Source organism: Aulonocara sp. 'chitande type north' Nkhata Bay, linkage group LG17 (genome assembly GCF_057382095.1).
Source record: "Aulonocara sp. 'chitande type north' Nkhata Bay isolate Kocher_YH1m ecotype deep benthic linkage group LG17, A_spYH_male_GT1.1, whole genome shotgun sequence".
Lineage (NCBI taxonomy): Eukaryota > Metazoa > Chordata > Actinopteri > Cichliformes > Cichlidae > Aulonocara > Aulonocara sp. 'chitande type north' Nkhata Bay.
Window position 1 is genome coordinate 27,643,579 of NC_141360.1, and position 21,436 is coordinate 27,665,014.

General features: G+C 42.9%; 1 protein-coding gene across 3 annotated transcripts in view; it reads left to right on the top strand.

Annotated features, from left to right (window-relative positions):
* The window catches only part of LOC147310211 (fatty acyl-CoA reductase 1), a 62,375-nt gene that overhangs the window by 25,935 nt on the left and 15,004 nt on the right, over positions 1-21,436 (top strand). For all 3 annotated transcript variants that reach the window (XR_015125852.1, XM_086269998.1, XM_086269997.1), the window contains exon 3: positions 16,008-16,183. Coding sequence is in view for 2 of the 3 variants with exons in the window: in XM_086269998.1 (XP_086126124.1) it covers positions 16,008-16,183 (176 nt within the window). In the remaining variant the exon portion in view is untranslated. The remainder of the gene's footprint in view (positions 1-16,007; positions 16,184-21,436) is intronic.

Genomic DNA, 21,436 nt, shown 5'->3' on the forward strand with positions numbered 1-21,436 from the left:
CGTGTTTCTCTGTTTCCTGTATATTCAGATTGGTATAAAGATTGATAAAACTCTCTGAAATTTTCGTTTATTTCTAAAGGGTCTGTTGTTATAATACCCGATTTGGACTTTATGTGGGTGATGGCCTTTTCCGCTTGCATCTTTTTTTTATCCTCCAGGCCAATAATTTTCCTGCCTTCTCTCCTTGGTCATAAAAGAATTGTTTGGTCCACATTAAACTTTTTGCCACTTTCTCTGCTGTTAATTTATCATACCTGGCTCTTAGAATAGTCAAATTGTTTAGTTTAGTGGGATCATTGCTCTGGTAAAATTCTGTTTCATTAGATTTAGTTTGTCTTTCTAACGATTTTAATTCTTGGTTATATTGCTTACTCCTGTTGCTACTGTAGCTTATAATTTTCCCTCTTATGTAAGCTTTAAATGCTTCCCACCTAATACTAGCTGTGGTTTCATCTTTATTTATTTGAAAATATTGATCAATGCAAGTTTCTATAAATTTGACAAATGATGGGTACTTTAACAAAAATGTTTGCATCCTCCATCGCTTTACACCTTGATCAACTTCACCCAATCTAACTGATAGACATACTGCTGCGTGATCACTAATCACAATACTGTTATACCAACAGTTCTCAACACAAGGTAGTAACTCTGTAGAGATAAGAAAGTAGTCTATCTGCGAATGACTTTGATACGAACTAGAATAACATGAAAATTCCCTGTTATTTGGATTCCTTGTTCTCCAGACCTCATTTATTCTCAAATCTTTCATATAGTTAAAAAGTATTTTTCTAGTCTGGGTATGAGTAGTGTCAGCTTGAGACGACCTATCCAGGTTAGGGTCCAGGGCGCAATTAAAGTCCCCTCCTATGATATAAAGGCCCTCCAAGGTTGATATTGTGAGAAATAGATTTTCATAGAAGGATGGGTTATCCTCGTTGGGGCCATAGATATTTATCAGGTTTATTTCTAACATGGAGATACGGCCCTGCACAATTACATATCTCCCGTTTGGATCTGTAATCACCCTCGTAGTTTGAAATGGGATTGACTTATGTATAAGAGTAATGACTCTTCTGGCATGTCTAGTAAAAGAAGAGACCTGACCCTGCCATCTTTTGGTTAATAAATGTATCTCTGATGCAGTAAGATGAGATTCTTGTAGGAAAATAATTCTAGAGTTAAAATGTTTTAGTCGGTTTAATACTTGTTTCAGTTTAGCTAACTTCCGTATCCCCCTAACGTTCCAGGTCGTAATGTTAACGTTCAAAATGTTTTCTTTAGTTGTCCTCTCCATAAAATATTGTCAGACTGTTTACTTAAATAAACAAAGTAAAGGAAAAATTGAAGAAGCAGGTTTGCACATACATTCACACACTCACACATACCAGATAAAGAACTTGTAAACAATTTCTGATTGAACATTTTCATTTCCTTGTTGGAAATGTCTCCCCCCTCCCTTGAACAAATTATTTGGAGGGCGTGAATCCACGTCACTGAGGAGTAACTAGTCAACGCGACCTCTCCAAAACCCCATAAATCAGACAGTGTATACTAACCATATGATACAGATTTTTTCCCCAGTAATAAAGTAAAGTTTACCCTTGGTAGGACAAAACAAAAAAAGACTTAGTTGAGGTTCAGCTGTTAATATACAACCCAAAAACGATTGCGATCAAACTTAGAACGAATATGCGCTTAAAAACGCTCAGTTATGTTAACATAAGTTCAATTCAATTCAATTTTATTTATATAGCACCAAATCACAACATAAGTCGCCTCAAGGCGCTTCATAGATACAGAGAAAAACCCAACAATCATATGACCCCCTATGAGCAAGCACTTTGGCAACAGTGGGAAGGAAAAACTCCCTTTTAACAGGAAGAAACCTCCGGCAGAACCAGGCTCAGGGAGGGGCGGCCATCTGCTGCGACCAGTTGGGGTGAGAGAAGGAAGACAGGATAAAAGACATGCTGTGGAAGAGAGACAGAGGTTAATAACAGATATGATTCAATGCAGAGAGGTCTGTTAATACATAGTGAGCGAGAAAGGTGACTGGAAAGGAAAAACTCAATGCATCATGGGAATCCCCCGGCAGCCTATGTCTATTGCAGCATAACTAAGGGAGGATTCAGGGTCATCTGGTCCAGCCCTAACTATATGCTTTAGCAAAAAGGAAAGTTTTAAGCCTAATCTTGAAAGTAGAGATAGTGTCTGTCCCACATAAATTCGAGCTCAAAATTTTATCGGTCTCTTATCAGTGACTCAATTACTGGTCAGTTATGTTGAAGCAGAGGCAGTCTTATGGAGTGTCTTAATGGTTAACCTGTTGTTTAACCGACTCACTGGTGTTGAGCATCTTCTGCTGTTTCCTTCGGCAGATTCTTGTAGAATTTTTCGGCTTCTTGAGGTGTTAAGAGGTGGATCTTTCCACCGTACAGGATCCCGAGTCTGCACGGGTTGTGCTGGAATCCACGGAAGGCATTGATATCAATACACAGTTTGACAACCGGGTGAAATCACCGTCGGATCCGAACCGTCTCCGCAGACAGGTCCTGTGCAAATGTGATCTTGGCCCCATCATGTGTAATTTGTTGTTTTCTTGCTTCCCGATATACCAGTTCCTTCTCTTGGAATTTTAAGAAATGAACAAGCACCGCTCTGCTCTGGTTTGGTTTCCCGGAGGCAAGCGTGCGATGCACTCGTTCCAGTGTGAATGACTTGTCGGGCGCTAGCCCCAGCCACTTAGGTAGCAGGATGTTAATAAAGTGGAAGAGTGATTGTTGCCCCTCTGCTCCCTCTTTTATGCCGAAGACGCGCAGGTTCTTTCGTCGTCCGCGGTTTTCCAAATCATCTGTTTTGGCTTCAAGAAGTGCGATTCGTTTGATAGCCGAGTTCAGTGACGTTTCTGTTTTCTCAAGTGTGCTTTCAACTTCGGCAATGCGGGCTTCGGCCTCTTCGATATGAGCCCCCTGGTTCAATATGTCTTGCTTTACCTCCGAGACTTTACCCTCCAGTGCAGTCACTGCGCTCGCCATCCCAGTCAGTCTTATATCGATGCTGTCCAACTTGGCTCCAAAATCCGACCGGAGTGATTTGAGTTCATCCGGGGGTCCACTTCATTATTCACCCCTGTGTATCTGGTGTGCTTTGAGAAGTAGGAGAATATGAGTGCACTGGATGTTTAATAAAGTCGGGAGGCTTTGGGGCAAAGGATGTCCTAAGGACAAAAAGATCAGAGAGAAAAGCTGCGGGTTGAGAGGAAATGGGTGAAGGAGACAACAGCAGAGGGAAGAAAGGAGGAGAGAGGTGAGGATGAGCTCCGAATATGTGGCGTCAGCTGTATCAGCAGCAAAGCATGACTCAACAAAAACCTCCAAACTGTTTTCGACTTAATGAGGACCAAAGGATTGACGCTGGCTGTGCGTCGATGTGCTCGCTCGCAGGCGATGCGTGCTCCGGCCTCTGCTCTCTGTGTACCATCAGCCTCAAACTGTCAGTACACCTAAGAAAACCTCCTCTGTATCACTCCTCCTTCCTGTGATAGCATCTATTTTTACTGCTCTCATTGAACCTTGCTGCTGCATTCATTATTCTCACAGCTGCTGTGATGGCAGTGGAGCAGCAGTTGGAGAATGCGTACCTTAACGTAGCACAACACTTTTTTTTTGGGGGGGGGGGTGTATTAGTTTTTTTGGTTTTATTTCTCCCTCCTCTTGTCAAGGTGACTGCGATGCCTCCGCTTCAGAGACTGCCTCTCACCATGTAATTAGTTTACTCTGACACAACAGCGCTGTAAAAGTGCCAGTTATAACACCCTGTAATTTAGGCTCAGCAGAAATGGCGAGAGTGGGCGACAAGGAGAGGAGTTTCACATGCACGGCCCTCCTCTGCTGTGGCTTTCAGGGGAGAAAAGTAATCGTTGACGATCAAACGGTTTATTTGTCGACGCTTCAGCAACAGAGCTGCATAATTTGTATACTTAGGGTTATGTTAACTTGGTTTAATGCTGCAAGTCTAGAAAGCCTGAACCTGTAAGAAGTCTAAGGGTTTTGGATTAAAGAGCACTTTTAATTTATACATTATACATACAAGTTACTAAATGAACAATGATTATGCACTAAATAAATCAAATAAAACAAAGTAAATAACACTGTGTTTGTGTAATAAAAGCCAGGGTACTCAACGCAAACAATGGGGAAACTGTAGGAGCGCTAAGCACTGACTGACAGAGTCCATCAGATCTTTCACATAGTTCTTCAAAATGCATACAAAAAGTCCATTTTTAGGGTTGCACGTGTCTTAGCTATTGTTTTGAAGCCACTACATTAAACTAACTCAAGCGTTCTACATTTGGCCTCTGTGAAAGTAAAATCGTTTGAGATGGCATCAGACAGCTTCTGGGTTTGAAAAGTAAGGCCATTGTTCTTAGAGCCCATCGGGGGCAGTATCTGTGGCCTTACTGAAGTCTGTCGGAAAATGACCCGTGGTCCTGGCTCTCTTCGGGTCATATTAAAGAAAAAATGAAACCCATTTTGTACATTTTGCTTATTTCAAGTTTCTTTGGGCAGGATTATTAGGATGTGCGCTGTTAATTGTTTTGCAGTCGCAGATCCATGCCTCTCTTGTTGGCAAGATGGCAACAGCAGAAACATTCAGCTCGAGGCTTCACAAACAAATCACACTTCATCTGACATATATACACTGCTTCTGGTTAGTTACTGTGGGTTTGCTCAGACCCCTAAAGGTCATTTACTCCAGTTTACTGCAGAAGAAGTCGCTTCAGCAGTTGGGAGCAGTCTGATTCAGTCAGTTACCAATTATGGTTATCAATCATTGCCTGCCTTTTTATGGCATCAGTTAGCCATTTTAATTCAAAATTACCAAGGGAAAAAGGAATTTGAACATTTATAACAACTACATAAATGACAGAAGCCATCTTTAAGGAAATTTATCTAATTTAGACTTTGGCTTTTTTTTTTCTCCCCACATCTGTGTTTTGGGAAGCTGTCCAGTCGTCCACCTTTTGTATACATGTTTTTTTTCTTTAATGAAATCTGTCAGTCATCATAATGTGCCAGTTTGATTCTTTACTGCTGCCAAATTAGCTGAATGGAAGTTTCCAAGACAATTTCAGCCTAATGAGGATTCATTAAGCTGGATTAGTGAAGCCTTGTATGAAGAACAAGTCCTGGAGGAGTCACTGGGAAACCCCACAAAGCCGCACTAGCAGATCTGTGTCACACAGCAGCACCATGCAGGGAAATTAAAAAAAAATAAAAAATCAATAAAAGGAAATATAATGTTGTAAATTGTTTGTGTACAATCAGATTTTTTTATTATTTTTAACACATCTCCCACTTGTGTTTGCAGTATTTCCCCTGCCATCAGGTTTTTCATTGGTTTTGGCATCCGTCTATTAGTGTCTGCTATCAGGTCACTGCTTGATGCTCTGCCAACCGCAGGCTCGCTCATGCTCAGTCTGCATTCAGAAGTGATGTCATTAAGTTTCCATGACCAAGCTTCAACTACTAATTGGTATTCATGCAAGTCCTCGGGTCAGTATTATTCTGTTCAGATTTGGGATAATTCATGAAGGCGAACCGCTTCGTCTCTCAAGTAACCTCTCTTCTCCTCCTTCAAACCAGGCCAGTATCTTTTCTTACCACCTGTTGCTAGGTAACGGCCAAGAGATCTGTCCCATTGTGTTTTTCAAAGGATGCAATCAGATGAGCTGCCCCGAGCAGGAAAAGGACAAACCGATAGGAATCTCATTGTTTCTGTGCTTCTCCGCTGCTCTGACTCTGACATTTAAGCTCTGTCTCTCTCTGTTTCTGTCTGCGCTGAGGCTTCTTTGATTCACTGAAAACATTTGGATGACTGCAGCTCTTTCTGCGGTACCGGGTGCCGAATGGCATGTCAGGCACTTGATAAGTAGGCCTTTGGGTACAAAAAAGCCTCTCTCCTGCTCTGTGGCATGCTTTTCCCACCCACTAGCAGGCTGTTGAAGCCTAGTCATAGTGTTTGAGGCTTTACAGCACACTGCAGAACCAGCTCTGTAACTGTGAAGGATGTGCTGGGCTGTCAGCTGAAGAGGTGGAAAGTGGAATGCTTGCGGTAGGAACTGGGGTCTTCTGGAATTTAGCCGACAAGGCAGGATCCTGTAACCGGGGGGGGGGGGGGGGGGGGCTCTGTAGTCATGCTGGAGAGGCTGTTCACTGATCAGTGTGGCAGCTGGAGCACAGATGGCTCTAAATGATCATAAACGTTCTGCCTGCATTAGGTTCATCTGGAGGCACTTCAGGAAGGAGTTGGAATGTTTAGAGACGTTGCAATTACGGCAGGCTGACTTGCGTCATTGTGAAGCTGCCCAGACTTGAACATAAAGAGAGTTATTAGTATGAATGTAGTGCATCACTGCTTGATGTATGATAAGATGCCTGAAATACCTCCGCTTAAGATACGTCATGGAAATGGTCACACCCGAGTATGCGTGGAGCGAAAAAAGTATTCGAGTATTAACACGTGCTTACGGATATGATCCATTATAGATACCAGCATAAAGATTATCATTGTCTGTGATGCCAAAGTACTGAGCTCTGTGAAACACAAGTAACAAAAGTGTGACACTATTTCGTTTTTTACAAATTAAATGTCAATGTGAAAACAGCCGTGACTATGGATGGGGTCCTCTCCCTTCTCTGTGGTTTTCAGTCGTTTACCCATTATTACACTTTGATCTAATATAACTGCACTGTTTTATTGATTTCCTCTTGTTTGCATCCACAGCCAGGTGATCTTTCCAGCAGTATAAATATTCAAGTTTCATTGATTGCTGCTGTCCCTGACGGGCAACCCTGGGCTTCACTTGTGGAGCTGGGCATGAAATTCGTGCCAGCTGCCAGCATCTGAAGCATCTATCTATCGCTCCCCGGGGAAACGTCAGCCTGTTCTTATCCTGTTTCCCAATGTTAATTCCTGATTTAGTGCTTATTAGCTAAATCCTTCACTTAATGTGTGCCAGTGTGCATTGCAGTGTGTTTAAGGTGTGTTGAGGTGTGTATGTTTAAACAGCAATCTAAGGATGAAGGTGCGTGCAGTGACTTGGCATTTGCTGCTCTGACTCCTGCAAAGAGATGACTATTTAGAGCACATGATATGGCAGCTAGTCTGGCCTTCAGCATGCCATTTGTTCCTCTGTGGTTGTTTGTCGTGCAATAGCATGAATTAGGCAAACAGAATGAGGTGACCTAAAGCTCTAACACTCCTCCCTCGAGAGAGAATGAAAAGGATTGCATGTAGTTAGTCCACAAATTAAGTCAAGTTTATGAAACAGACCAGCATAATAAAGGTTGCTGGTGAAGCCGTTTGGGAAGAGGGGGTGTTCTTCCGGAGCTTGTTTCAGCCCTGCTCAGTGTTCCACAGATGTATGTGGAGGGAGACTACCTGACTACCTGAAACGCCATGTTTCTGTGAGGCTGAAAGTGTTGAGAACTGCAGTCCCTGGAGGTGCCACATGTGGCTGCTTCCAGACGTCTTCAGTTTCCTGTTCCTACCTCAACAGATTGTTGGCTTAAGGCTTAAAGTTAGTGGGTGTATTCTCTCAGGTGTCCCAACACCGGCTGCACCATTAGTCCCTGAACCGTACCTCAAGTCTCTATTTGTAGTGTTGATGTCTTTTGGAGTATTTTTACTAGAATTAATTAGTTAAAATGTTAATGTCCAGTAAGTTTGTGCTTCAGTTTTGATGAATGAAATTCAGGTATTTTATTAGGCTGTTATACAGCTGGTATCTGTGTCTGTTAGCCAACTTTTATGTCTGTCTGAGATAAGGCTGTGCGATGTGACCAAAATCTCATATCCCGATTTAAGACATCTATCGTCCGATAACGATATAAATCACAAAAACTTTAAATTTTCTGAAAATTCTGTGAATCTCGGGCAGCTCGACTTGCATGAAGTGTTTCCAGCTGGGCGTCGTGTACCTGGAGTCGAATGTTTTAACAGATGCATGAAACGATACATTTTTATACATAAGTTGTAACGGCCGCTGTTTTCTTTGAGTATTTATTACACGGCGTGCTGCGGGGAAAAGCCTGTTCTAACGTTTGAGTCTAAGGTTTATTTTTTAGCACCTGCCGGCTCTTTTTTTACTTCTCATCCGTAAATACTCTGCATACTCTTTCACGTGATTTGGTTTATTTTGAAAAGTCTCAACAGGATCTTGAGCTTTATTCTGAAAGGTTTATGTGGAAAATAAACAATCGGACACGCGATGGTTTTATCGTTATTGTTGCTAAGGACAACGCATAAAAACAGGCGCTTGTCCGTCCATAGTGTGTTTATAATAAATATAAGAGAAAGAGAGAACTTTAAGAAATTAATATAGCCACTACAGTGACCATCAAAATGATGAAAAAATATTGCCGTGAACAGTTTATTTTGCGACACCACGAAACAAACAATAGCGTAAAATGAAACGATAGACGTTTTTATATCGTGATCCGATATATATCGTTATATCGAACAGCCCTAGTCTGAGAATGCGTTTTATGTTCTGTATCTCATCCTTGAAAGAAAAATAACCCTGAAGTATTTAAAGAATCAAATCATGAATCAAGGCTTTTTAATATTGTATGAACAGCTGGAGGCAAGTGAAGTCAACAAATGGGGCTTAACTAAAGAACGAAAACACATGGTTTCAGATTTGGTCGGGTCGAGATGAATGCAATCCTGTTTCCTGTCATTAAAGGGGCAGAGAGGGTCACAGAGAGGCGGTTTTGTCCTCGGAAACACCCTCAGATCAGTGTGAAAGAACCTAGTTTCTGACGTGTTGCCTTAAAGATGATATTTTAATAGTAGACGGAAATAATATACACAGTTGTTGGCGATCCACATTCTTCAAAAAGAATGTCTTCAAACGAAATATTTAACGTCACTTTATTGTTTGTAAGAGATTCGGCCCACTTTTCTTTCAGAACTGCCTTTTCATAGTCATGTCACAGATTCAACAAGGTGCTGGAAGTCTTCCTCAGATTCTGGTCCATGTTGACATGATAGCATCACACAGCTGCAGAAGATTTGTGTTCGATTTGTGGTCTCCCATTGCACCATCACATCCCAAAGGTGATCTACAGGATTGAGATCTGCTGGCTGTCGAGGCCATTTGAGAGCCGTGAACTAATGGTAATGTTCAGGATTTGAGCTTTGGCATGATGGTGATGCCCAGTGGTCCCCAGGTAGTGGGTAAAGCAAGCTGACGGGAGTGGTGCTTGGGTTATTTACCACTGTGGTTATCTGTTCTCCTTTGTTTCCCATTCTGATGCTTCAGCAGGTCGACTTGACCGTGTCTGCATGCCTAAATGCACTGAGTTTCTGCCATATGATTGGTTGATTAGATATTTGCATTAATGAGTCGCTGAGCAGGTGCACCTAATAAATCATTACTATGACTATTGACTCAAATCAGACATCATTTGTCTAATCCAGTGCATCTCATGTGGTTAATGATCACATTCTTTCTGCATAAAAGCAGAGTGCAAATGGCTGCGAATGCAATGAGATTTGTTTTGAGCTAATGTCACTCTGACCTTTTACTGCCTGAGCAAAACTATAAAAGGTCCAGAGAGGCCTTGTAGATTGGTGGCACCAGACTGCTGTAAATCCGGTACTCAAACAATGATGGGCTTTCCTGTGGCAAGCACAAAGAGTTAACGCTGAGGAGGGGAGTGCTGGAATTAATTATCAAGTGAACTTGGCATTTATAAATGGTAAGAGAGCACAGCTAATTATCTGCAGCATTTAATATGGGCAGAAAAGCAAGCAGCGCACACAATCTTGCTTATGTCTCTCCTTTTGCTCTTGGAGGGTAATAAAATTCCCCTTCGCTCAGCAGGAGGTCATTGTCTTAAAGACTGGAAGCCAGCGGCCTCCCGAACGCCAAGCCCAGAAACTCTGCATTTGCTGTCACCGCAGACTTGATTACTGCCCTCGTATTGATCGCTTCAGTTGAGTGTACGACGTAAGCACAGGCATGAGAAAACCCTCCATTTTCATTACTTTGCTTTAGTGAGCTGTTCCCCACAAATCGTGATCAGTTGGATGAGATGGCTGAATAGAGAGAATGGGTATTGTCTCTCTTAAGCAAGTCGTGAAATATAAAGCCTTGTAAAGGCGGCATTTGCTGCCAGGTAAACCAGAACTCTCCCTCCTGCATTTACCTTGTTCCACCTATTTTCATCAACTATTTTTTGGTATCTTGGTGCCAGGTACCCAGAAAAAGCTAATCGTTATTAAGGCGGTATTTCTGAAACGGCAGGTATTGTTTTGGGGGGGGTTTTCTGTTTTGTTTTGTTTTTAACTGTGAGGAGGAGTGTGCTGAAATGTGTTGTGACACAGGATTGTAAAATGTATGTTTTATATCACGGGAGACGATTGGAAATGAACCCATTTTTTTTCCTTAATTTGCTGAGAGCTTCAGGAGGGTTAGACACATCTGTCCTCCTTCACAGCTTCCCATGAGAGTCCTTGCATTTCTGATTTCTCCCCAGGCTCAGCGCTTCATCCTTACCGCGGGTGTTGTCACTGAGGCAGACGGGAGAGAGGGAACCTCACTGGTATCTGGAAATATAATGATGGTTATTCAGCATCCTTCACCCTATCTAGAACCTTTTGTTGACAGCCCAGGAGGAGATTTGGTTTGTGCGAGTATCCTATTATTTGACTAATTTAGTCAGTGCATGCCAGGAAATGGAGGTCGGCACTGGAGGTACAGATACATTAATTGCTTCTTTCTAACACGTTGTGGTAGAGCTTCCCCGGCTAATATAAACTACCCGGTATGGTCGTCTCAGGTAGTCGGCGGGGAAAGGTGCTACAAATGAACAGATTAAAAGAGAAGGGTTCCATGAATGTGAGTCTTGGCTCGAGGTCAAGAAACTGAATTTGTTTACTGATTAAAGATGGAGAGGCATTAGGCAGTAGCTGTGTACCCCTGTCTTTATCTCCTTTCAAACACACACATTCTTTTCCATTAATCTGATGACCTCTGAGTAACCTACATGTGCAGGTTTCAAAGCAGTCAAGCTAATATCAAAATATCTGCTCTATGCTTCCCATTCGTTGTCCATAGAACCAGCTGTGCAGTGCATTTCAAACTTTCTTGCCGATATAAAGTTGAGGCTAAGCCAGCCGCCCGTTATTTTGCACTTTTGTGAGGATCAGAAATGAAGTTTTACTTTACAAATAGACTTCTGACGAGATCCAACTGAAGAGAAAAAAAAAGTCAATTTAATTTTAAAAAGAAAATTATCTTATGAAACTTTTATTTTGTATCAGACAGCAGCAGGATGCATCCATAGGGGGACTGTTGCATGCTGCAGGGCTGAAAAGACTGATGAAGCCAGCAAGGTTATGCAACCCTGTGTCTGACGGAAGCATTGAAAACATTCAGGGTATTGCATGCATTTGTTGTGGAAGCCGTGCTGGAAAACGTGTTGGGGAACAAAGACAACAGGCGGTGACAGGATGTATTGTCACCTAGGTGACCAAACAGGATGTTTTTATATGTACTCTCACTCATTCAAAGTGCAGAAGAGCTGCATGTAAACAAAACTGAGGTGCCGGCTTTAGAAAAATTACAGAAATTACTCCTAGGTCTGATATAAGAAAGACAAAGAGGAAGAAAGAAATGTGGGACTTTGTTTAAAAGCATTATGACTCTTCTGGTTTGCTGCCAGGGCCACCAGCCTCTCAGGAGGTCACGTTGGACCTGAAGCGTGCAAAGCATACCTATCATTAGCTCTGCTTTGTGCTGTGTCCCATTGTTACCTGACATTTTGGCAGCATAACAGTCTGAGACATCGCCAATGATCTCACAGCTTTTGTGTGTCGTCTTTTTGCTCATTTTGTGCAGCTCTCTTTGAACTTTTTTGGTCCTGGAGAATCGAGGAAATGGTCTGTGTGAAGGGTCCAGTAAAAAAAAAAAAAAAAAAAAAACACGCAAGAAGAGTGGAGTTAAAGGGCAGTTAGCGAGAAGTGAGGCTGTTCAAATGGCATCTCGGTTTGGTGGGCTGAAAGGAAAGTGCCATTAGTGTTGGGTTTCTGTGAAAGTCCACACAGTGGCTGCTTGAAGCACTCTTGATGGAGGATTTATTGCCCTTTGGGTCTACAAAATGACACTCGATTGCACTGGAAGTACAGGTGATGACCACATTCAGACCTGTGCGTTAAACCAAAGGAGTTACTTTATACTTCTGAAACTGCTGCTTGTTCAAGGCCATGACTTTGTTTCAGGATGCAGCACTGAAACACTTGGCTGTGGTGATGTTTCACCCTCCAACACCCACCCCCACCCTCACAGCATCCTCCAAACTGGTGGGCTATTGTCTTCCTGTACAAGGCGGTTTGCTCACTAACACCCGTGAGTTGGAGAAGGGTGCAGTGGTAAATACGTGCAGTGGAAGGCTGGCACAGGCCACTTATCGCCCAGAGAGCTTTTTACAAAGCAGGGCCTCAATCCCACAATGCCATTCTCTGCCTGCGCCTGTAACAAAGAGCTCTCTGAAGCTCACATTGTACGCCCTCTTTCACCCTTTTGACCCTGATGCTCTTTCTCCGTTCTGGCTTTTTCTGTAGTTTAACTTTGGGTTACAAGTGCTTCAGTGATCTGCACGTGCCATGATTTGGTGAGCTGTAGTCAGAGTGCACGACAAAATGTAATATTTATTCATTTAATCCTTTTTAAATGTGCATACTGATTGTGTAGTGCATGGAGACTGCATTTCTGTGTGTAGCAGAGAGTACAGTTTCACACAACCAGATAAGAGAGAAGTGAGCAGCTGGGAGAGAAAGAAGAAGCTTCTTGCTCAGAGCTGCTTGTGTACCTGCTCACCTACTACGAGTTCAAATGTAGAGGAGGCTTTCTTTGTTCCTGGCAGCTCGTTTCTCGTTTTGCCAAAGAAAATCTGAGCTATGTTTTGCAGGCGGACTTTGCCAGTAAGTTGATAAACGTATGCTGTTGAGTAAATGCTGTATTTCCCTATTTTTATTTTATTACGTGTGCTGGTAGGGTGAAGTCAGGACGGGGCTGTCGCAACAAAGTGGCACTTGTCTCTTAAGAGATCATCCAGAACATCACAGGAAGCTCTACTGCAAATCATAAACTATGGGAAGGATGAGGACTGTTACACATAAAAGCTGCACTCACTTTCTTTTAAAATAAACTTAGTTTTCAAAGAACAGTAGTATTTTAAGTATAAATATTGGAGATGCGCCGATATCTGCGATAACTGTTAACCAGGAAATACTTGCCTTCTTCTTCAGTAGATCATCTGCCTCCATCTCATCTTATCCCCAGTGTCCTCTCTGTGACACTCATGTCATTTTTCACTACACCCATGAATCTTCTCTGTTGTCTTCCTCTTTTCCTCCTTCCTGGCAGTTCCACATTCAACATTCAATATGTCCACTCTTCTGGAGAATGAGGCGTTCCCAAGCTAGCAGTATTAATAATCTCTCCTGTATATCCTGGAACTTCCCCCAGGGTCCCTACATTCCTTAAAGCCCTCACCTAGGAGGTGTCCAATGAGGCATCCTAGTGAGATGCCCAGATGGCTACTTCTGATGTGGAGAAATGGCAGCTTTACTATCATTATATAGCTTGTTATATATTGTTTAAAGTTGGCAAGCAGTAACCTCATCAGTTTAGTCTTTCTGCACTGTCTGTGTTATATCAAGAATATCAGCTTACATACTGTTATGTTCGTCATGCTCTGCACCGTTTGTGGTCAGAGGATGGAGGAAATTACTCACCCTTTTTCAGTTGCTGGGTTGCTAACGTGGTTTTAGCCTGAAGAAATGTTGCAAATCTCATTAAGCCACAGTTGCACTGTAAATTTTGCGTGTGCTTGGGCGGCATTTGTGAAAACACTTGTTGGAGTTTTAACACTTCTTTCTTTAAGTGTCAGAGCTGTGAATACGTTGTCCTACCGCCGGAGCTCTTTTAGCTGATGACAGCTACCCTTGAGCCTCATCACATGCGAGTAGAGCAGAGCATAAGCACTTGGGGAAAGTTCAGTTTTTGTTATATTTGTGTTCAAGGAAAAACCAAAAAAGGCGGCTCCTTGAATCATGCAGCACAGAAAGGACAGTTTTTGCAGTGCTGATATTTTTTGGAGAAAGCTGCACACAGAATCTTTTCCTCTGCTCCTGCTCCCTGCAGACTCCGTTACTACCAGCTGTTGGCCTCGAGCAGAGGGAGATAACGCTGTTACTTTTCATTACATAATAATAACGGCTCTACATGAGCATGGAGAAAATCCCTTACACCCCCCCAACCCCACCCCTTTCTCTCAGATGTTATGACAGTGCATACTGTACATGCGGGCTCGTTCCTAATATGGGCAGTATGGTGTACAGTATTGGGAGCGAGTAGGGTGCCATTAAAAAGCAAGGGATTGATGAGGATACAGAGCATGACTGTAAAGAGCTGTTTAAGTCAACTTCTGTCCTCTAAGCGAGAGATCTCTGCTTTTAGGACAGCTGACACACACAGGGCGGCACTTCCATAACAGAGCGCACGCGTTTTGATGCCAATTCCTTCACTTCCCCTCTCACTCCCCTTCTTTTCTCCTTCTCATCCTTTAATATCTGTCTGTGAAAGGCCTTTTGAACACAGCTGCTCTGTGCAGCAAGGCAAAGCCAAATTTCCTGGTAGGAGCTGCACAGATAAATGCATGACATCTGACTCCGCTGCCTTTGGGAAGCATCTCCTGACTCAAACATTGGCTTGACATGCTCAGCTCTCTGCAGGGTGTCGGGCAGCGAACGGCGTGTGATACACGAGCCGGTAAATCTAGACGAGACTTCACATAATCCCCGCCTCCATGTTGGAATATTTTCTCCGGCACGAAGTCGGCGATCGGCAGCGTAAACAGGTGGAATAACACGAGTAGGGTTTGCGTTTCAGCATGAATGTACAGCAGAGCGCGGCGAACAGCGGCACAAATGGCCCTGTCAGATACAGGTCAGAGGTTTACAGCCCTGATAGTGTTTTTGTATAAAACGGGGAGTGAATTCCTTTCTTTAGAGAGGAGATTACTTTTGCAAGCTGACTCACTGACCCGTGTTTACTTTGAGACATTTATCAAGAAACACTCCACAGTGTGACTCATGGCACAGATGGATAAATCTCATTGGTCGATGGCAGGCACGCTACTTTTTTTTTTTTTTTTCTCTCTCTCTCTGCTCTCACATCTGTAGCCTACCTGGCTTAACACCTAGTCCCATCTTCTTTTAGTTGAAGCCATTCATTAGTGAAAAAAGGCACCTTTAATTAAGACTTCATAGTCAATTCACAGAGCTCATTTATCGATTAACTGTCATGATTATAATTGGAATTAATGCTGCTTTGAAACTCAATTGGACGCATCTTTCCTTTTGTTTTAGTAGCTTTCAATAAGGTAGAGCAGCAAAATGAGAGTTACTAGGTCCACCCTGTTAAAACAGATGCACTCTAATACAACATTACTACTCATGAGGTGAGTTTACTTTTCAGTCTGTTTGCTTTCCTTTCTATGTGCCGTTTCCACATTTTGAGTTAAGTTGCGATTCTAAACAGTCCAGTCTGACCGGTCTTATCTCGTCCACGTTGACTATCGCTGCTTTGGTGAAATGAAAATGTACAGGTCATTTGCATCAGAACAATCTCCTCACCTGAAGCGATTATGCAAAGTACATTTGCGTTCCTTGCCATGGTGTTTTAGTGTTTGAGTCGACTGTAATAGTTCTTCTCTCCCTGACAGCTATAAGCAAAGTTTGTTTATACAGCTCACTTCGTACACAGCATCAATGCAATGCCAATGTCCACATCTTACGAGAAAGCACAGCCTTCTTCAAGTTTAAGAAAAATGTATATGGCATTTAAATGTTCGATTATTTGAACGCTGCTGATGAATTAGCTAAGACATAAAAGTCTTTCCTTTAGTGATTTCTGTTTTGTCTGGCAGCTTTTCGACCGTGTGAGGGAGGAAAACCCCGATTTCCACCAGAAGATCATCCCAATCAGCAGCGAGCTGACGCAGCCGGGCCTGGCCATCAGCCCAGAGGATGTGGAGAAGCTCACCACCTGCATCAACATCGTCTTCCACTGCGCCGCCACCATCCGCTTCGATGAGCCGCTCAAGTGAGGACCACGTGCATTTCATCCATTTTTTTATTTATTTATTTTTTTTCCAACACAATGAACACACAGACTCCTGCTGCTTTGTTTCATTATTACACCTCATTACAATCCTGTTCCACTTTATGCAAGGTGTCTTTATTGCTGAGTAAATGTTGCTTGTAGCAGGAACTTGCTGTTGAGAGGGTGCACTCCAGAGGATGTGCAATTCAATGAGCATGACGGTAATGTTTCATTGACATGACGCAAAGAGGAAGTGGAGCAGGATGAGGGTGTGGCGAAATCAACCGTTTCTACGAGTTTGTAAAATCACCTATAAGAAAATAGATGGTTCCTATTTTACTCAGGGAGTCGTGGCATGTTCGGAGTGTTGGTAGGATGCGATTCAGTCAGTGTTGAGTCGGTATTAAGATAGCCGGTCAGTCTTCAGAGGCTCCAACGTCCCAGTGAGGACGTCTCGCTCGTTACTGGTCTATGAGGAGCTTTGCTGAATGTAGAGTTGTTGAATTCTGATGTGAGCACTGTGATGACCTCGTTATGTTGTGCTCCTTTAGATAATGTGTTGATGTTCTCCGACTAGTCATACCTGTAACTTCCTGTCATAAGCAACAACGATCCGTCCTATAATGTTCGAATCCTGTTCACCAAAAGACCCGACAATAATACAGAGAAAACCCCAACAATGAGACGACCCAGTATGAGCAAGCACTTGGCAAAAGTCGGAAGGAAAAACTCCCTTTTAACAGGAAGAAACATCTGAAAGAATCAGGCTCAGGAAGGAGCGGCCATCTGTCGTGACTGGTTATAGGGTGATGGGAGGAAGACCGGACAAAAGACTCACTGTGTCTGAGAGCCAGAGATTATTAATATCTAATGATTAAATCCAGAGTCCTGTATAAACACAGAGGGAGTGAAGAAGAAATAGTCCATTATGGGAAGCCCCCGGCAGCCTAGGCCGGTGAGGTCTGGTCTGAGGTCAGTTGGTCATAGCTGGGAGGCGGCAGGGAAGCCATTTGTATAGACTGGGCCTGAGCCTGCAAGCTTGTGTAAAAATATACAAACATGGTGTGCAGCTTTCTTTGTCTTGCTGTACAAATGCCCAGCCTGGACTGCACTGGATCCTTCATGTAAAAAATTATCTGCAGAGTGAAACGGATGAGCCGAGAAACCGGAAAGAGAAGAATGATTGGCATTCCTGCTTATAGCTTGTGTCTGGACACTTTCAGTTGCACTGCATTTTTGGGATTTTGTAAGTCTGATTACACACATGTTGACCCCACGTGATGATCCCGGTATTCATAGATTAGATCTTCAGTTTTAGCTTCTTTTAAGCAGGGAAATTCCTCCCAAGATAAGCGAGTGAGGCCGCCCCTTCAGTGTGTTTGCAGCCTCCGTGTGCATGGATGAGTGGAGGTAGATCATTTGTCTGACGTGGTGTAGTGCTGCTCTTTAAAAGCTCCCTGAAGATGGGTGTTCAGAGGCGGGCCAGTTTGAGTGACAGCTCAGTTAGGACTGCTGCACTGCACTGAGCTGCACACCGATTCATATCGATCTCTTAGTGCTTTAGTCTCTCTCTGTCTCTGTATCTTTCTCTCTCAGTGGCCTTTATCTTCTCTCTTCTTTTATTTCTTCATATGACTTCACTGGGTTTTTTACTCACGCCTCCCCTTTTTGTCATCTCAGAGTCATTATTCTTGTCTGGTGACCGGCAGCCTTGTAAGCAGTGCAGAGGCCATAAATCAGAAGAGTCTGCTTAAGGCTCGAGAGTCAGTCCAGGGCTTTTCAGCCCGACACCTCAGCTGGTCTTCATCCTGTGCAAGTCTTTATCCACACTTAAAGGATCATTGCTATTTATTGAAAGCTGGTTTTAACTTGAAACTTATTTCTATTTATCATAGGATTGATCAAACTAAGGTAATCTGTGAGTAAAGAGAGATTTTCACCCTATAATGTTCTGCGCAGTGGGTTAAAATTTCTAGAAATCATGACCTGGTTACCAGGAACTGCAGAAACAAGTGCCCCTCTACCCTTGGGTAGAGGTTCTTCTTCGTAATGAGCTGTGACAGGATGTAAACATTCCTGGTATCCTCCCCTCGGCTGAACTACAATGTCAGGTAGCTGCTAGCTTGCTTCCTGACATTGTAGTTTTAAATGAACTTGCAAGAAAGCCATAAGAGGAAAATATATGTTTGATTTTTGGGGTGAAGTGGCCTTTTTAAAGAAGAAAGCAGCACTGAGTGTTAATATTAGAGCTGCTAGTGATTTAATATTGATTCATCGATCTGTCACTTTATCAATACACAGTTCTGTGCTTCAGAGAAGTACTGATAAAATGTACAGTAGTAATGATAATACTTGGGGCAGTCTAAGCATTAAGCAGATATTAAACGACTCTTGAAATTTAGGAAAATTATCCGATAAACAAATTCTACAAAAACCCTTAAAGTGATTTTATTCTAAGATTATTACTTTGAAGTCTTATAACCTCGGTGGCTTCATATGAGTAAAAATCAGCAGCTGGGAGTTTCTTTTGTTTGCTAACTCGAGCTTTTCTCTAAAGGACCGTGACCCTTACAGACAACTGTCTGAAACAGATAACATCCAGTGAGCTTTGTGAAAGCTTTGTTGATGACAGAGGAGACTGGTCAGACTGCTTCAAGCGGATAGGAAGGAAATAGTAACTCGAATAACCACCAAATATGCAGAATAGCATCTCGGAACACAAAACGCATTGAACCCTGCTGCTACAGCAGCAGAAGACCATACAGTGTGCCACTCCTGTCAGCTAAGGACAGGAAACTGGGTCTACAATTCACACTGGCCCACGAAAACTGGGACAATAGAAGAAGCGTCTGAGCAGCAACATTCAGGTGTTAGGATAAGAATTTGTTGTAAACAACATGAGAGCATGAATCATTCGGCACTTTGGACCCATAGCACCAGTTATTCACTCTTCAAACACCACAGCCTGCCTGAGTATTGTCGCTGACCATGTCCATCGCTTTATGACCACATTGGACCGTCTTCAGTGTCTTGAACGCTGTACTCAAAGGGCCTCCACAGTCAGCAGATCTCAATAGCTGGTAGTTTCTGATGAGTGCCTATACTGGTCTGTAGTTGTTGCATCTGAGTCATAACTGCAAAGACAGATGGGTGATGAGTCAGGAGCAGGAAGGGGCGCAGTGGTGCCTCCATCTTCCCTCTGTAGTCCCGCTGGCGTGACGCCCTGCATATGGTCCCAGAAGATGGAGGGGCGATGACACGCCCCCACAGCACTCAAAAGCTCACCGGGTGATCGCCACCGCAGTCTTCATCGTCCTGCCGCTGCCAACAGCCTGACCGCACCTGATTTGTGCCACTGGACCGTTCGCCCACAGCTTTTTGCCTCTCGGTTCTCCCGCGACCTCGTGATCGACACCCACGCTGAGCCGGAGAATCATGCAGTGTCTGTTGAAACTGACCACAGCGTTTCTCGTCTTTGCTCTAGGCAAAATGGACTCTGTATGTTGTTGTAGTTCTGCTGCAGAGCTGACGCACATCCACAGCTGAGGGCTGAGGTTTATAAAGTGAAATGTGTTGTGTGGGTGGCCTACAGGAGGATTATCAATCACATGTGGGTTGAGTTGTTTTTGTTTCTTCTTCTTCTGGCAGTTAGGATTTTGTTGTTGTCATCTCTTTAAGAAAACATTTTTAAAACGATAAAGGCCAGCACCTTGATTATTCTTGCATAAGTTTGAGTCGGATACACGTGCTTCCTTTCACCAGAGATGGAGTCTTTTTATAGAGGTGACGCAAGACAGGTGAGGACGCCAATTATAGATTTCATTGGCAGAATGAAGATGATGGCAGCGATAAACATGAGGCGTGAGAAGTCAGGGTAAGAGTGGTGATGAATGAGATGTGCCATGGTGTTATGAGTGGCTGGCTGCTTATGTGGAGGCCTACACAGGTGAGCCAGTATTCTCCTAACAAGCCTCACTGCCTCCTACTGGAGGGAACCCTGCAGGGAGAGCAGAAAGAGGAGGCTGTAACAGCTTTAGACAGTATAGAGTCAGAGGATTGCTAATTACAACACTTGTCTCATCATTATAAGACCAGTATCTATTAGACTTGTATAAATAAATGGCCAGCTAGGCCCTACTTATGTTTATTTTCTACTTTATCAATGGTTTAAATTGGGAGGGGGGATTTAATCTCTTAAACTATCATGCAATTAATAACTTCATTACTCTATCTGCATTTGTTCTCATTTTGTGGTCCTCGGGATTTTTCTGTCTTCAGAGAAACACTTTTTTAAAAAATGTTTCTGCTTTTGGACTGTTGAGGTGAAATGCTGCTGCGTCATTTATAAGGTTATAGTCTCTGTGTTTAAGAAGAGAAAGTCAACAAAAGAAGGAGCAACAAGTTATCACTTTGCCAGATTTTGCAGGTGTAAAGCGGCGTGCATTAGGGCTGTGCGATATGACCAAAATCTCATATCCCGATATAAGAATTCTGTCGTCCGATAACGATATAAATCACAAAAATGTAACATTTTCTGTAAGTTCTGTGAATCTCGGGCAGCTCGTCTTGCGGGAAGCGTTTCCAGCTGCGAGTCATGTAGCTGGAGTCCAATGTTTTAACAGATGCATGAAACTATATTTTTAGACATAAGTTGTAACGGCCGCCGTTTTCTATTACACAGCGTGCTGCGGGGAAAAGCCTGTTCTAAAGTTTGAGTCTAAGGTTTATTTTTTAGCACCTGATGGCTCTTTTTTACTTCTCATCCTAATCTGCACTTTCACGTAATTCAGTTTACTTTGAAAAGTCTCAACAGGATCTTGAGCTTTATTGTGAAAGGTTTATGTGGAACATAAACAAGCGGACAGGCGATGGTGTTACCGTCGTTGTTGCTAACCACAACGCATAAAAACAGGCGCTTGTCTGTCCATAGTGTGGTTATATTAAATATAAGAGAAAGAGAGAACTTTAAGAAATTAATATAGCCACTACAGTGACCATCAAAACGATGAAAAAAATATTGCCGTAAACAGTTTATTTTGCGACACCACGAAACAAACGATAGCATAAAATGAAAGGATAGAAGTTTTTATATTGTCATCCGATATATATCGTTATATCGAACAGCCCTAGCGTGCATTGTTCAGGACCGTTCTCGGCATCGATTCAGAGCCGCAGTAGATGCTGTAATGCTCAGTCTTGGCTTTATGACTGGTACTACAAGATGAAAAGAGCGAAAATGATGAGGCTAATACA